Source organism: Urocitellus parryii, chromosome 10 (genome assembly GCF_045843805.1).
Source record: "Urocitellus parryii isolate mUroPar1 chromosome 10, mUroPar1.hap1, whole genome shotgun sequence".
In the NCBI taxonomy this organism is placed as follows: domain Eukaryota; kingdom Metazoa; phylum Chordata; class Mammalia; order Rodentia; family Sciuridae; genus Urocitellus; species Urocitellus parryii.
The window spans coordinates 141,871,630-141,888,224 of record NC_135540.1 but is presented as its reverse complement, the minus strand read 5'-3'; the positions used below and the strand labels follow the sequence as shown (position 1 = coordinate 141,888,224).

Genomic DNA, 16,595 nt, shown 5'->3' with positions numbered 1-16,595 from the left:
GGAAGTGACCAGTCACGGCTCCTGGCTTTACATCCCCGCTCTGCCTGGCCCCCACGCTAGGACCTGCTGCAGGCCTTTACAGCCTGACAACTTTTCTGCACTAGCTCCAACCCTTCTTGGTTATCATTCACTGTTTAAATGAGGGAGGGGGGAGGTTAAGTATGTAGTTGGAGAGGCAAGAGGAACCATGGAGCCTCCCTGGCCCAGGGGTGGATGGCAGGCAGTCCTCTGGCGCCCCCAGCAGGAAGCTGCAGGAAGCAGTGGGCGCTGGGCCTGATGCTCCTGGAAGTTCCAAGGCTCAGGTGCCTTGTGGCTTTCTATGTGTTGTCGTGCGCCAGTGGGGGTCACTCACAGCACTGAGCCCTGTTGCTTTAGGGGACAGACTTGGATGGGCCGTGGCCCTCGGCTCCACCACACCACTGGGAGCAGATGTGCCACACCCCAGGTCTGGCTCCCCCTCTGGGGGTTCGGACCACATCGTGTGTGGGCTTTGAGGGGGTTTCCAGAAGGTGACCCTGGTGCTTGGCACAGAGTAGGGAGTTTCAGTGGTAGAACTGGAGGGACATTGTGGTCATTTTAGATTGTTTGAGCTTCCCCTGAAACTCCCCGGGAAGCTCTCCCCTGGCGCAGGCCCTGAGAGTGCACCTGACTTGCTGTTCGACTTCCAAGTCCGAGTGAGCACAGACAGACGGACGGGGTGAGCAGCTGCGGCCTGTGAGGCTGGGGTTGCACCCTCCCGCAGCTGCTGGTCCACCAGGACACTTGTCCTCCTGCCTGTCCTCAGCCTCCACCCAGCAGGACGGAGGGAGTGGCCCATGGGGTTCGTCAGCCTTTTCACTGCTGTGACTAAAAGACCTGACGATGACAACTTTAGAGGAGGAAAAGGTTATTTGGGGGCCCAGTTTCAGAGGTCGCCGTCCATAGACAGCAGGCTCCACTCCTCTGGGCTGGAGGTGGGCAGGACATCATGGTGGGAGAGTGTGGTGGAGGGCAGCAGCTCACGTGACGATCAAGAAGCAGAGAGGGACTCCACTCGCCAGGTACAAATAGGTACCCCAAAGCCATGCCCCAATGCCCCCTCCTCCAGCCACATCCCACCAGCCTGCAGTTCCCACTCAGTAATCCCCATCAGAGGACTGACCCACTGACTGGGCCAAGGCCCCCGTCAGCCAGCTGTCTCTCCTCTGAACCTTCTTGCATCGCCTCGCACGTGAGCTCTTGGGGACACCTCCCACCTGCACAGGTCACAGTGTGTCAGGGCTGCTCACTCTTTCCTTGGATCCTGGTTGAAAACAGGAATTAACCGCCTCTGTGTCCCTCTGGGATCTCTCTCATGGCGTGACTCTCGCTTTGGTTTTGGGGTCCTTTCTTGGGACATGAGGAAAGGGCAGGTGGCCAGGCATGCTCAGTGTTCAGGAAGAGCAATGGAAACCTGCTGTGGGCATCGGGAAGCCCCTGGCCCAGGTTCCCCGGGCTGGGAGTGGGCAGCCACGTTCCCCAGAGGCTGCTGGGTGGAGGCAGGGCAGGGTCCGGAGGAACTGCCCTGTACCTGGGGGCACAGGAGACACCTCTGCTTTCCTCTAGTGCAGGTAACACAGAGTGGTCATCAAAAGGTGGAGGGAGGGAGGGAGAGAGGAGGCTAAGACACCAGGGCCACTGTCCCCGTCCTCAGTGCCACTGTCAGTCCTGACGGCAGCCCGTGAGCTGCTGTCCTCCTGGCTTGCAGTTGAGGCAGCTGGTCTGAGGGACTTGAATGACTTGCAACAATTTATCCACGAACATTTTTCAAGCATGCATTTTGTGCTAGGCTCTGTCCCAGCCCTGGGGACACATGGGTGACCCTCTGTGGCATCTGCCCTCATGGAACTGGGATTCTAGTGGACTTGGCCACCTATGTGCATTCTCTCTCTCTCTCTCTCTCTCTCTCTCTCTCTCTCTCTCTCTCTCTCTCTCTCATCCCAATTCCGTTTGAGTCGCAGAGCTGGGAACCTCACGGGGGAATCAGATGAGTGGTGGGTCTATTCCTAGAGCCCAGGAGCTAAAGGGAGGAGCAGATTCCCAACCCCCTATAGCCCCAGGCCAGGAGAGAGGGCAAGATGGATTGTCCTGCAGGTTCCTTCCCTTGTGGGGGTGAGTACCTCTGGACCCAGCCTGGACCCACCCCTGAGCCCATCCTGCCTCGGGCCCTGGCAGGTTCTGGAGTGGTGATTTGCAGGCAGAGCACGGCCAGAGCTCAAGGCCCCTAGAACAGGGGCCAGACTGGCCCCCAGCCTCACTTTCCCTCTAGATACCAGCAAAAGAGCCTTGGAGGTCGGAGCTGCCAATGCTGGCAGCCAAGAGGCATGCATGTGTGAACCCTTACTGAATACCTACTCTGGAACAGGCCCTGCACGACGGAGGGTCCCCTGGAAGCAGTGGCCCCTGTGCTGCACCCACCTTCTGGCTTCCTCTGTAAGCCCTGTGCACATGTCACCTCGTGAAGCCCCCAAGGGGCCACCAGGCCTCTCCCAGGAGCCACCTGGGGGAGGAGGATTTGCATACAAGTCATGATAAGTAAAGCTGGGGTGACATGGCCCTGAGTCCCATGATTCATGCATCTGCTGGGGAGAACACACGTGTGAGCTCGGGTGACCGGCTCTGCACCTCACTCTGCACCTCGGCCTCCGCGCCTGGGTGAGGGACCCACGTGTGCTATACCTGTTAACACACGTCTAACCAGACCAGGGTACAGGGCCTGACCCAGGAGTAGGTATTCAGTAAGTGCTCATACATGCATGCTCTTTGGGAGCACCTTTGTGCTGACCCTGCCCTCATCAAAGCCCTCACTATAGCGTCTTGAGGCCTTCTAATGCCCTGTCCACCTCGCACCCTGGCCGCGAGCTTCTGGAGGACAAAGGTCGAGTCTGGGTGTTCTGCGTCCCGCACTCAGGACACTGGGCACTTGGTGAAGGGAGAGGAAGGCTGAGGGCAGACAGAGGGCAGCAGAGGGCAGAACGGGGATAAAGGACAGCTTGGCTCAGTGGACACGTCAGTGGGCAAAGGAGCGGATTCAGTGGACACAGGGGTAGCAGCTGACAGTCGGGTGGATATGTGGCTGGCCATGGGGATGAGCAGCAGGTTACGTGGCGGGTGGGTGGACAGATGGGGGTGGGAAGTTAAGGGCAGCTGAACGCGTGGATAGACAGGAATAGGTGAGTACAGAGGGATGTGGACACGCCCAAGGGACGTCCAGATGCGAATGGGGTGGAGAAGGGTGTGGCAGGGAGGCAAGGCCAGCCTGCTCGGGCTCCGGGAAGGGAATCAGAGGCTCCCCTTCACTGCAGCACCTCTAGCAGAGAGTCCCCAGGGACATGGGAGTGGAAATGCCTTCTAGGGCTCACAAGGACCCCCAACAAAAGACACATTAAACTTTCTCTGCTTGTCCTAAGGAGGTCTGTGTTTTCCTGGCAGCCCACACAGCGTGCCACAAATTGGCCTCGCATGGCCTCCGGCCCCGCCTGCTACTGGGGTCTCCAAGCCTGGAGGCCAGCGCTCCATGGGTGGTGTTCATGGGAGAGTCTTCCTCCTGGCCTGGAGGTGTAAGCATCATTCACCCATTTTTCAGATCTGGAAACTGAGGTTCAGAGCTGGTAAAGGAGCAAGCAAGCTACCAATAGAGCAAAGTGCCAGTTTCCTATGATTTCCTGCCCAGGCTCCTAGCTCTTCAGCGAGCACATGGTATGCTTTGCGGGCTGGTGAAATTCACTCTGAGCAGCGTTGGCTACAGCCTGGTAGACTGTGCACACCTGGGCAGCTGGTGGCATTTGCAGAATTTGCTGAGTCTGGGCAGAACATCTCTTTCTGCAAATGGTGGGTCTGTTCTGGAGCCCAGAGGCAGCTCTATAGGACATGTCTGGCTGACCCATTATCCAGGACTGAGAAGTCCTCCCAGCCAGGGACCCCAAGCCCTCAAAGAGCCCCTTAATTGCCTTTTGCCCTTGCAGACATTCCAAGGGTAGAGTGGCCTCTTGGCTCTCAGGAACAGGGTTGGCATTTTTGCTGGCTCACAGGGCCAGGCTCTCTCCAGTGTGGGCAGTGGTGTGCTTCCAGGGCTCCCAGTCACCCTGGTGACACCCAGCCTGCTCGTCCTTGCAGCTGGCTGGGCAGCTCCCAAGTGTGGGCTGATGTCTGCCACACTCAAGGGCACCACTGCCCAGTGTGGCTGTTGTCAAGGCAACAGTAGCGCCACACTGTCAGGCTTGGGCTCCCCGCCCGCTGTCTCTCCATCACAACCTCCTCGAAGGCCCTGCTGCTCGCCTCCGGGAGCGGAGAGGACAGGGCTTTGAAAGTGGCTGTCTCCATGGAGGGAGAAAGGTTGCCATGGAGAGCAAGAGTGTCTGTGCGTCCAGAATGGACGTGCTCAGACTTCACTCTCGGCCTTATCTTGTCAAGGTCCTGTAGCCCAATCCCCAATTTCCAAGCTCTCTGGCCTGGTGTCAGTCTTGTCCTTGGTGGTGCAGGAGGCAGGCTGCTCCAAAAGGCTGACAGGTCCCAGCCCGCCGCAGGCTGCAGGTAAGCGCCCAGCTCCGCGCGGCCTTGCTCAGGCCCGGCCCAGCCCCGAGGCCGGCTGGGAAGGAGCCCGGGTTTCCATTTCATTTCTCTGTGCATGGGGTGCTGTGTTAGTCTGGGGTTCTGGAAGGTCTCTGGATGTGGCCTGGATGCCGGGAGGTGTCAGCATGCCCTTGTGTGGTCTCTCAGCTCCATCCTGGTTGGAAATGTCAGCCTGCAGCGTGACAACTCCCCCAACTGCTGTGGACAGTATTCTTGTGAACAAATTGTGGCACAATGAGCTCCTGCTTGCTCTGTGACACTGAGCTTGTTTCTGGCTGGATTCTCTTTTCTTTTCTTTTTTTAAAATATTTATTTATTTATTTTTATTGGACACAACCCTTTATCTCATTGTCTCTGTGGTGCTGAGGCTCGACCCCAGGGCTCGCCCGTGCTAGCCAGCGCTCTGCCGCTGAGCCTCAGCCCGCCCCTGGGTTCTCCTCCTTTACTGCTCTCCGTGGCGTCCTCTGGGGCACTGCTCACTCGCTGTCGTGTCTGCGGGCAGCAGGAGGGAGCCAGGCAGGCAGGGGCAGGCTTGGACCCCGGCTCCCTGGGCTCTGGTCAGCCCCGGCCCCGCTAGTCCCTGCGCTGGGCCTTGGCGTGTCCCTGAGGCTCGTCTCCCTGTCTGTGAAGTGGCGACGCCCCTTCCTTCAGGGTTGGCAGGGACAGGCGGTGAGAGGTGAGATGTGTAGCTGGAGGTGACACCGAGGGTCCCTGACTGAGGCCCGCTCCTCTGGTGTCCCCTGAGAGGTAGAAGGTGTTCTTCAAAGGCCAGGCGGCGCCTCTGGCAGTGCCGTTCCTCGCTCCACGTGGGGAAGGGAATGACAACGCTTCCGAGGCCCCTGCCCCCTCGCGGGCAGCCCTCCCCGGAGCTGCTCCAGCCTGCCCGGCCCCGGTCCTCCAGGGCACCCTGCTCTTGACCCTCCTAGGCCGTCTTGGGTTTGAGCATGACTGAGGCAGGAGGCCTTCACGGGTTCACTTTCCCTTCCAGCCGCGAGGCGAGTGGACGGGGAGGACGGGAGCTTCGACCAGGATAACAGGAAGGTAACGAGGACCGGATCTCCCCAGAAGCCCCGCGGTGGCCCCTCCAGCTGAACCCCAGGCTCCTCCTCTTGCCCTGTTCCTTAGAGTCCCCAAAGGACAGAGTTGGGAGGCGTGTCGCCAGCCCCCCTCGCACTGAGGTGGCCTGGCTGGGTATCCAGTCACCTGCCGTAACTGAGGACGCTGTCAGTGCCTCTGGGACCACGGGATGATGGTTCTAGAGTGGGTTTTAGGCATCTTCCACTCGGGGCCAGCGGGTGGACGTCTTCCTCCCGGGAGGTCGCACACTTTGATCACAAGAGTGACTTCGGGCAGGACTTGGCCCAGGCTGAGCCCCTCCCTGCCCACTGGTCTTCAGGGAAGAGGGGGAGTTCAGGGAAGGAGCCCAGGCTGCTTGCTGGAGCCCCTGGGGTGCTGACCCCCAAGCCTCAGTGCTCTTGTCTGTAAGATGGGCAGCCCCACTCTCCTGTGGAACAGGTGGACAACTCAGGTTCTTAAAGCTGATCTCACACAGGAGCTTCCTGCAGTGGGTCAGCTCGCTGGTTAGAAGTAAGAAAGAAGCCCCTGGAAGGTCCGGTGCGATGCGCCCATTGCAGATGACCTCAAAGTTCACATGACTCCTTTGCCTTTGCAGAAGACCAGCTGGCTCCTCCTCAAGGGGGACTCGGACACAAGGACGAACTCTCCAGACCTGGACATCCAGTCTCTGTCCCACAGCAGTGGAACAGAGCGAGGCCCTCTGCAGAGAGGGCCAGGAGACAGCTTTTCTCCACGTGAGTGGCCCTGCCGAGCCCGGGCGGTGGTGTGCATGGGAGGCCCTGGCACAGGGGCCGCAGCTTGATGAAGGCGTAGGAGCAAAGGTAGGGCCACCCCACAGGACAGCGGGCGGCTCTGTGAGGATATAGCTGGCTGTGCCGGGCCACAGTGCTATCTCCTGCTGACACCCAGAGCTGGGCAGCAGTAGAGAGCCAGGTGACTTCCAGGTGAGGTCACCAAGAAGCTCCCGGGGCCACTCCCTCCAGAGCAGGTGTGGGCATGGTCCAGGAGGCGGGGCCAGACCCGGCTGGTGATGGGGCACTGTCCTGTCCCTGTGGCACCCTGAGCAAGGCACTGGAGAGGCCTCAGACTTCACAGCAGACGAAGCTGTCATTTGCTGGACTCTGGGGTGTCACAAAGACTGAATCAGGAATGATCTTCAAATGTTCAAATTCCAAACTGTCCCCATCGTGCTCGCTGCAGTGTGCTGAGATCACAGGTGAGAGCCTGCAGTGGGCCGCGGCCAGCAGCCTCTGAGCTGGGAAGGTGGTTTTCAGGGGGAAGCTAGGACTGAGGTTGGATGAGGAGGCTGGGTCAGGGGACGTGGGTGTGAAAGGCAGAGGAAGGCTTCGCAGTGAGACTGACCTTGGGGCAAACCTAGCCCCAGGGTGGACAACTGTGTTGTGGACAAGCTCCGCCCACTGCCTCGTGGGTCTCGGGGAAGGTGCACTGGGTGCTCAGGCAGCGCCCTGCCTGGCGGGTAGTAGGTGCTCAGTAAACAGCGGCATCATCCTGGTCACCACCCTCACCTCATCCTCACCCTCACCTTTGGTGTAAAGTGCGCCATCCTCAGGAAAGCGCCCTGGTGCAGGGCGGCCAGGCCGGGCAGACGCCTGGAACTGCTGGTGCGTCAGAGAATCCCCGGGAGGGAGAGAGATTCTGCTCCGTGCGGGATCTCTGTGATTAGATGTCTGGACCCCCCCGGGCACCCATCCCTCCTGGGGTGCAGCCCTCTCCTTGTGGGGTCTCAGCAGGGGCACAAGGCTGACGTCAGCATGGGAGGCACCAAGACATCTCCAGCAAGGAGGGACTCCTGGGGGTCTTGCAGGGACGTGGCAGGCCGGGGCGCTGGTCCCTCCTTCCCTGCCTGTGTCCCCTGCAGGTGGCTGCCCATCAGTCCTCCAGTTCTCCCTGCACCCCCAGGGAGTGCTCTGTCCTGGGCTGTGTTTGCAGGTGGAGGGCCACCCTCCTGCCTCGGGTGTGAGGCCTGAGACCTGGAACCAGGAATCAGGGTTGCGGACCTCCCAGCTTCTGGCCGCTTCCCTGCTAGTGCAGGAGGCCACTGCAGTCCTCCTGGTCCCCTGTCCATGACCTCCCTCAGACTCACGGGGCGCAGGGGCACCTGTGGCCTCAGCAGCTCCCTCTGGAGTGTGTGGCCTTCCTGTGTCCAGGACCCAGGAAGGAGGGGGCTCCATGCGGGGAAAGCGCTGAACTGGAGACAGGGTCCTGTGGGCCCCCTGCCGCGGCCCTGCAGGGGGCTGCACCCCTTCCCCACTTGCAAACGCCAGAACAAGGGCTCCCAGGGCCACGGAGGCACAGGAGACGGCGGGTGCTGGTCCCCGCAAGGCCAGGCTGTGGCAGGTGTCTTGCTTTGCCATTTGGACCCCAAGTCCCATCTGTCAGCTCTGCTGTTGTGTCCCCACCTCAAGCTGCACGTGTGGCCACGGCTGGGACAGCAATGGCTTCCATGCAGGTGCACCCGACCTGCGGGCACCAGCTCCAGTGTGGGGACATGGTTTAAGCGGGAGGCCCCTCCATAGCTCGAGCCCCACATGAGCCCCGGCCTTACTGCCCTTGCCGTGTGCTGCGGTCACCACTGTGAGCGGCCTTTCGCTCCTGCTGGAGTCCCGACGGCGGCCTGTGCGGAGAGCCACCGTGTCCTGCATTACGACTGCGCCTGCGCCTCTGTCCTGAGGACGTTGCCTCCCTTCCCAGCGTGCGCAGACCAAGCCGGGCGTGTCTGGGGCGGGTGAGCAGCTGGGGTGGGAAGGGGAGCAGCGCCCACTTTCTCTTTGGGCATTTTGTGGCTCTCACCAAGGCGGATCCATCAGAGCAGAGCAATGGCACACGGCAGGGCCCACCCGCTGCACCCCAGGACACCGTCTGTAGTGCGCCAAGGAAGGCAGGAGTGTGACACTCAACACAGTGGGCGCTCAATAAATGTTGGTTGAATTGAGATGCATTAAATTCAACGGGTATTTATTGAGCACCCACTCTGTGCCAGACGCTGAGCAGAGCGCCGAGGGGGAGACAGAGAAGAGGAGAGCAGCCCCTGGTCTGGAGCAGCATGCAGGGACTGGGAGAGGCAGGTGGCAGGAGCAGTGCTGGTGTGTCTCTCTGCCGCCTGCCCCCCAGGTGCCTCCTGGCCCACAGGCCTGGTCACAGCCTCATCTCACCCATGACACCATCAGACATGCCACGAAACTGGATTCATTTCAGCCCCTCATCCATCCCGCCAGCTGGGATTTATTGAGCACCTACTATGTGCAGGTCATGGTGCTAGACAGCACAGAGCAACAGTGGATGACAAGCCTGTGTGGTGACCCTGTGCCACAGGGCTTACCTTGGGCCACCTCTGTCCTCCTTCCGTAGTGTGCGGAAGTGTGCCTGGCCATGTGCCCCAGTCTATATTAGTAGAGGCCCTACATTCTACACAGGAAGGGCCAGTGCTCCCTTTTGTTGTAAGACACTGGCTTGAAGGGGCTCTCACAGGGGAAGGCCCACTGCCCTGGGCAGGAGCACGACGTCCTGGACCCTGGCCTGGCCTGGCCTGATCTGCTTCTGCTCCAGGTCCCTCGAGCCGGACCTTTCAGGCCCTGCCCACCCCTCTGAGGTCACTCTGCACACATGCACACACACACAGTGACTGGAAGTGTCAGCGGGCCACCAACCCTGGCTGGCTGCACACCCTGCCCCAAGGGCTTCATCCCTGAAGGCCTGACGCTCCAGCGGGCATAGCCCCTTCCCCACGCCTACTCGAGAGGAAGTCGGGCAGGTTAGAGCTAGAGACCTGGAGGCTGGGGACAGTGGCCAAGGCCCTCAGGGAGACGCAGCCTGGGCATTCCCCCAGACCTGCTGTGGCTTTGGCCTTCATGCCACCCTGTGTGTCCCCTCCACTGTGAGGCCCCTGCGAGTCCCTTGTCTGATTGAGCATGCTTGCCATTGCTCATTACCTCCCGTGGCCCCCAGGGGGCTTCAGGACCCTGGCCCTGGACCTTCCCTCCTGGCCAGCAGGAGTGGTGAGAGGGACACTCCACTTTCCCCTCCAGAGCCCTGCGAGTTCCCTGCAGGGAACACTCCTACTTAGTCTGTGCTTGGGAGGAACAGACCCCTGATGTGCCACCCGTGGATCTCAGGTGGGCCCCGCTCCTGGTGGGGGCTCCGGCCGCCTCGTGGGGTGGGATGGTGCACATCCCAGACCTGGAAGAGCCTCGGCACGGCTTCCTCATCCTACGGCAGGCAAAGTGGGCCCAGAGAGGGGACGCGGGCGGCCCTGTCACCAATAAGTACTTCATGAGCACTGTCTGTGTTCCAGGTCGTCCTGGGACCAGAGGACAGAGCAGAGGCCCACATAGGCCAGATTGCCTGTCCCGGGAGCTGGCTCACAGAGGGGCTGGAGCCTGACCCGAGGCCGCCCTGTGAGCCGGGAGCCTGCAGTGCTGGGGGAGTGTGGCTGGGATACTTAGGTGTCGTGGAAGGGGCCGTCTCTGGAGGGCGAGGGCAGCCCTGGCCGGCCCGAGGGCTGGGGAAAGAGCAGAGGCAGGTCTGGCGGGGGAATGGCCAGCTCAGCCCTGTGGCCAGGTCACTAGCCCCTTGGTTCTAGAGGGTTCAGAGCAGGGTTCGCAGGCGACCTGACTCTTGTCCTGGCAGGCCTGTTTCTGGCGGGGGTAACAGGAGGCAGTAGTCAGCGTCCAGGCTCGGGGCTAGGCCAGAGGTTCAGAGGCTGGCGCCGGGCAGCTGTGAGGAACCGAGGAAGGCCTCGGGTGGGGGCCAGGGAGCAGGCTGCTGTCCCTGCAGGCGTGAGTGGGAAACGGGCGTCCAACTCTAGTGTCCAATATGCCGGACAGGCAGCTCCACAGACAGCGGGCTGGAGGGCGACTGTGGCCCCAGATGAGCAGCGGGAGCCTTGACCAGGGAGATGAGCAGGACGTATGGGCACGGGCACAGCGAGGAGGAGCTGGGTGTCCAGGTGGCTCGGCTCAGGGGGGCGGAGCTGCCTTACTCAGAGATGGGGAGGGAAAGGTCAGCGTATTCACAATCCCTTGGGAAACCTGACACGACCAGAAGTTGGGGAAACAGGCTTGGCTCTTGGGGGTGCCCTGGGCCGGAGGAAGACGCCGAGGACCGTCAGTTCCCAGTGGACTGGAACCTGAGATGCAGAGAGCCCCACCGCCTGCCGGGACACCCACATGGTCTGTCCTGAGCTGGTCACTTAGCCCTTGCCAGCTTCTTCCAGGCGCCATCTCTGCAAGTGCTGGGGAAGGGGCAAGCCAGCAAGTGGGAATGGCCTGGCGCATCGTGGGGAGGGGTCGAGGGTCAGGAGGAGGAGCACAGGATGAGCGCGGGGTGGGCAGCCACGGAGAGGAGGTCAGGGCGGGCAGCCGTGGCACTCTTTGCAGGGAAAGACAGAGAGGAGAGGCCGGGGAGCTGGCGGCGCGGGTTCGGCTGCCCTGGTGTCCAGCAGGCAGGTGGAGGTCCCGAGGTATGGACACTGTCAGCAAGGAAACGGCCAGCCTGAGTGGACAGGGTCACCTCTGGCCCCTGCCCGTCTCGGGGTTCCAGGGAGAGCAGTGGAAGCTCCATCTGTCAGGACAGACCCCACTTGGGAGAGGAGTCTGGGTCTGGGGACAGAGACACCCCAGGGGAGCCTCCTGGGACAGCGCGGGCAGGGCTTGGGAGCCCAGGGGGCAGCCCGCCGCCCTTCGCTGGGGTCAGCTGGAGACTCTGCCTTTATTTAGCAGACCCCCTGCCTCCCTGTGCCCAGCAGCAGCCTGTGCCCAGGAGAGGACCGCGTGGGCAATAGGCAGTGCACGTGCCCATCAGATGCCGCCGTACAGCCCTTGGAGGGTGACCACACACTCAGGTCCTTTGTCTTCCCCAACTGGGGTCTGGAGATCCCTACCCACGAATGGGAAGCCCGGCTGCAGGAGAAACACCGCTGCCGTGAAGGGAGGGCGCTCCAGGGAGCCCCGCAGGCCTTGGGAGACGGGGTCGGCACTACAGCACCCACCCACGGAGCGCAAGGGAGGTGACGGGGTGTCACCCCAAGTCTCCGTGGAGAAGAGTCTGTAGACAGCGCTCCAGGCCTCTGGTGGGCAGGCGCAGGAGAGGCACCGTGTGAAGGTCTGCAGAGAGCACTGCTTTGGGGTGCGGGTCCCCAGGGTTGAATCTCAGCTTGTCACTTGCTGTGTAACCATGGGTACAAAAATAAGCTTCTCTGAAATTCCCTCATCTGTGAAAACCAGGATGATCCTGTCCTCCTGGCAGGGAGACCCTGGGGCGAGGCACAGGACATCCTCTGGCCTGGCTGTTAGGGGACAGCCAGGTGGGCACACACACACAGTCCACAGCCGGGCCTCAGCAACCCTTCAGCAGCCAGTGGGGGACATCTGACTTCTCCCAAAGCCGGAAGCTCAGACTGGGCAAGAGCCTGTAGCTCCCTGTGGCTCAGAGACCAAGGGCGGCAGTGGGGAAGCTGGCACAGGCCACCCTGCTGCAAAGTCACCTCAGGCCACCGAACCCAGGGCCATCTACCTGGGAGTGACCTGCTGTCCGGAGCACCCTGGGATGCTGTGGTGACCATGTGTCTCCTGCTGCGTCTGGAACACCCACCCGCCCACAAGGGCCTTTTCCTGAATGTCCAGTGGCTACTCTGGCCTCTGACAAGCTGCTGTAGAAGAAGACAGAGCCAAGAGAAGGAGTTCAGGGCCCCAGAAGCAGCCCCGTGGGGTGCCAGGGCAGGATGGCCACACGTTGCCTCTGAGCGGACGCACAGACGGCATGTTTGGGCTCAGCCTGGACTTGGTTGTCCAGGGCTTGCAAGGCCTGGTGTGAGCCAGGGTCCCGACCACCCATGTCCTCCCTACCCGCTTCTCCCTGTGGGTCTCTCTCTCGAGTGCCACACACGGCCACACGTTCTTGAAGGCTGGTAATTTCATTGGACATGCGGGTCCCTAGATGACCACATGACTGCAAACCCACCAGGCAGACCTGGGGCAGACGAGGTTCCCAAAGCCCAGGGCCCTCTCTAGCTAGAAGCTGTTTGGCCAGGTACAGGCCCCTCAATCCACTGGCCTCAGCTCCCTCGTATGTAAAATGGGCTCCTGTTCCACGTGCAGGCCTGTGAGAGCTGAATGAAGTAGCTGGATGTGTGAAGAGGCTTTTCAAATGAATGGCTCTCAGCCCTGGCCACACATGGACCCTGGGACCTTTGAAATCAACCAATGACTTGTCCCTCCCAAAGAGACCAGTTTCAATTGATGAGTTCACAGGGACCCTTCCTTCTCCCCAGTAACTGCAGGGACCCAGGAATCAGGTAGAGTCAACCACAGGACAGGACGAGGAAGGTGTCTTCCCATCCAGGGGCCAGTGACCAAGGTGTCCCCTCCCCAGCAGCACTCACAGACACCCAGGAGGAGGCCAGATGAAGAACAGGCCCTGGGTGTGGCCCTCTCCACGGCCAGGGGCTCCTGCCCTTCCTGCCCTCACAAGGCGACCCCAGGTAGCACACCGGCCCCCCCGGGGGGCACCAGCAGGGATCGGGCAGGAGCAACAGCCACACCAACCAGGTGGGGCCAGCAGACAGACTGGTTCTGTGAGGCCTTCTGAAACCTGAGTTGTCATTGGAACCATAGCCCCTAAAAGACCAGGCTCTACAGACTGAACCTGGACAGATGGACAGGTGCTAAAATGGAAAACTTAAATAAGATCCGGTCTCCTAACATAATATCCCAAATGCCTAGGATTTAATAAAAACATTTACTCATCACATTGAAAGTCATAAGTTAACCACAGCAGCAAGATAGGACAACTGACAGATAGTGACACTAAGGAGAACCGGACATTGGAATTATTGGACAAGGATTTTAAGATATCTATTATAAAGAATGCTTCAGCAAGCAACGATAAATAGTTTTGAAACAACTGAAAAAAATCTCACCAAAGAAATAGAAGTTATTAAAAAAAAAAGAACAGGAGGTATCGAACTGAGGAGTCAGATAAGCAAGAGAAAGAATCCACTGACGGCTTCAGGAGCAGGACACCTGAGTCCAACAGAGGAGGGACTCAGGGACCTGGCAGCAGCGATGTCATTCATCTGATCTAAACAAAAGAGAGAGAGGAGAACCCCGGAGCTTCAGGCACAGGGAGCCACAGCCAGCCGCTGGATTCCCAGAGAGGAGAGACGGGCTTGAAAAAGCATTCAGAGAAATAATGGGTGAAAACTTACCAAACTTGGCAAAAGAGATAAACCTACAGCTTCAAGAAACTGAACACCCAAAAGGAGAAGCCAAGACCTCCACACTAAGACACATCACGATCAAACTTCTGAAAATCAAGGGAAAGAAGAGAAAAGTCTTCAAGTGCCCGGTGAGAAAAGATGATCACCCGTAGCAGCGCACCCAACCGAGTGACAGCGGGTGCTCCTCAGAGACCTCGAGACCAAGACCGGATGCTGGAGAAGGAGCTGCCGAGCGAATTCTGCGGTCAGTGAAAACATGCCTTGGTTTGGATGGGAAATGAACTCTCAGACGATAGAGAACCAAGAAATCATGTCCCTAGCAGACTTCCAGAGTGGCCGACAGGTTCGAGCCTGCAGGCAGCCATAGCCAGCAAGGCCAGGAGTTAGACGGGGAGGGTCGGGAGAGGGGAAGACGGGACACGCGCAGGAGACGGCGCTTCACGTCTGAGTTTCTTGAATCGTATTCAGTGGTGGAAGCAAAGCTGAAGGCTGTCTGATTCGGTGGTAGGAGGATCATCTCCAGCCTCTGTAGTTGGGCAGCCGGTGGCGTAAAGTGACCTTGATGGCAGTCCCCACACTGAGTGACAGCGTGTCAAGTCCTAAAGGCAGCAGCTGGGCGCTGGACACTGTCCAGGTGCAGTGAGCATCCAGCTGCAGGGCCACAGGCTCAGGATCAGGGCCAGGATGCTCAGAGTGGGTGAGTGGGCAGGAGGGACTGCCCGGTCCCACGGTCCTCGGTCCTCAGTCAGCCCTCGTGACGAGCAGCTCATCTGGACCCTGAGGCACGTGACCTGCCCTCCCCTCGGAGCCCTCACAGGTGGGCCCGGAGCTCCATGAGTGAGCTGGACCTCTATCCTGTGGGGGAGGTTGGTCTACACTGCCCGAGGCTGGGCCACTGCCGGGGTGGGCATGTGCAGGTCAGGCAGCTCTGGCACTGCTCCCTGAGGGCCCATGGGAAGGTGGAAGGACAGACAGTTGAGGGACAGGCCTCCTAAGAGTGCTTGCTGGTGTGGGTGCCTGCCCTGCTGAGGCAAGCTCTGCCAAGTTCCCTCCATCCAGAACATGCCCTGCCCCCACCAAGCAGCATTGAGGAGGTGAACTGGGGCCCTCCATCTCCTGGGTCCCACTGGACTGGCTCAGTCCCCAGTGGCCTAGCAAGTGTTGCCCCACAGGAGGGACAAAGCCCCAGGGTCTCAAATCAACCTTTTTATTTCCAGAGAAGCTGGCAATTAGGAATCTCATGGGAACCCCCCCACCACAAACACTTACTTAATAACATTGTCTCCAGGCCCCATTTGACGCGGGCTCAGGATGGCCCAGCCTGGGCCCTGTCGGGTCAGGGCCAGCCTGGGGGACAGGTGATGCTGGACCCCTGTGGTGTGAGCACAGGGGCCAGGTGTGTTCCTGGTGTCAGGGACGGGCTTGGGACATCAGCTGCCCTGCTTCTTCCCCAGTCCACGCCCTAGGGACAGGAGGCCAAAACTCAGGAGGGAGGGATCCTCAGAGGGCCTCCTGCGTGCTGCCACCCCCCGCCCTGCCTGACCCTGTCGGAAGCCTGCCCTGTCCGTGCCCCCACAGCCCGCGGGGTGCGCCTGTGACGGGGCTGTGCTGTGTCTGTTTCAGGGTTCCCCTATTCCAAATCCGACTCCCTCCCAAGACATGGGACGAATGGCCTGGACCTTCGGGTAGGTACTGACCCCTCCTGGCCCGCCGGGTACTAACCTGCCATTGCTGCCGACCCCGACACAGCTTCTTGACCACAGCCAGGAGGAGCAGCCTGGCCCTGCTCGCCGCCCGCCTCTGCCTGAGGCCCCACTGGGGCCGCTGCCTCCCCGCTTTTCCCACACTAGGAACAGAACAGGCTGCGGCTCCATGGCTCCCCACTGCTCTGTCCCTGTCCTCAGGAAGACCGCAGTGGGGGGACCGGGGGATGGGGACTACCAGGGTGACCAGGCCCTGATGCGAGAAGCCCCTCGGGGCCGACTTCTTCCTCTGAGCGGAGCCCGGGAAGGCTGCTGTAGCTCAGGAGCCCCGGAGCCCAGCACCACGTCCTGGGCAGGGATGCCATTGGCTGCCACCCTCATTACCATCGCATGGTCACCACCCATTGCCCCTCGGCCCCGGGCCGCTGTTTGGAATGCAGAGGTCGGTCACTGCTGCTCAGCGTTCCTTTGCCAGGGAGGGCCGGCTCCTGCTCCCGAGGCTCTGGGTGCTCACAGCTGGTACCGAGCCTGGCGCCCCGGCTCGGTCAGCCCTCGTGATGGGCAGCTCATTTCTGACACTCTTCCCGCAGCCCCACGAGTCCTCCAGAGGATCGCGGGGTGGGGTGCTGATGGCGCACGGACACACAGCCCCAGGAGACGTCCCCGAGGAGGCCTCTTCCCAGCTTGGAGAAGTTCTTCTATAAAGGAACCGAGAGGCCACTAAAAACCCACAGCCCTGCTTGTGGCCAGGGTAGCCAGGGACACCTGTCCTACTCCTTCCTCAGGGTCAGGGCTCCAGGACATGCCCACGAGCAGGGACGCCACCTCCAGGAGCCAGGGGGTCCCTGGGCCTTTACTTCCTCAGGTCTCAGGCGAGCCGCTGTGTCTGTCCCGAGGCCCAGCTCCAGACCCAGGCCGCGTGCCCCTGCACAGTGGATTCCAGCAGCCCCCCCCCCACTAACCGCTCCTCCCGTTGAGCATGGCAGGAC

The 16,595-nt window shown here is 60.7% G+C and overlaps 1 protein-coding gene across 1 annotated transcript in view; it reads left to right on the top strand.

The window, feature by feature from the left end:
- Positions 1 to 16,595, top strand: part of Ablim2 (actin binding LIM protein family member 2) — a 108,823-nt gene that overhangs the window by 73,981 nt on the left and 18,247 nt on the right. Inside the window, exons 16-18 of the mRNA XM_026395227.2 lie at positions 5,579 to 5,631; positions 6,263 to 6,401; positions 15,527 to 15,588. Coding sequence (XP_026251012.2) covers positions 5,579 to 5,631; positions 6,263 to 6,401; positions 15,527 to 15,588 — 254 coding nt within the window. The remainder of the gene's footprint in view (positions 1 to 5,578; positions 5,632 to 6,262; positions 6,402 to 15,526; positions 15,589 to 16,595) is intronic.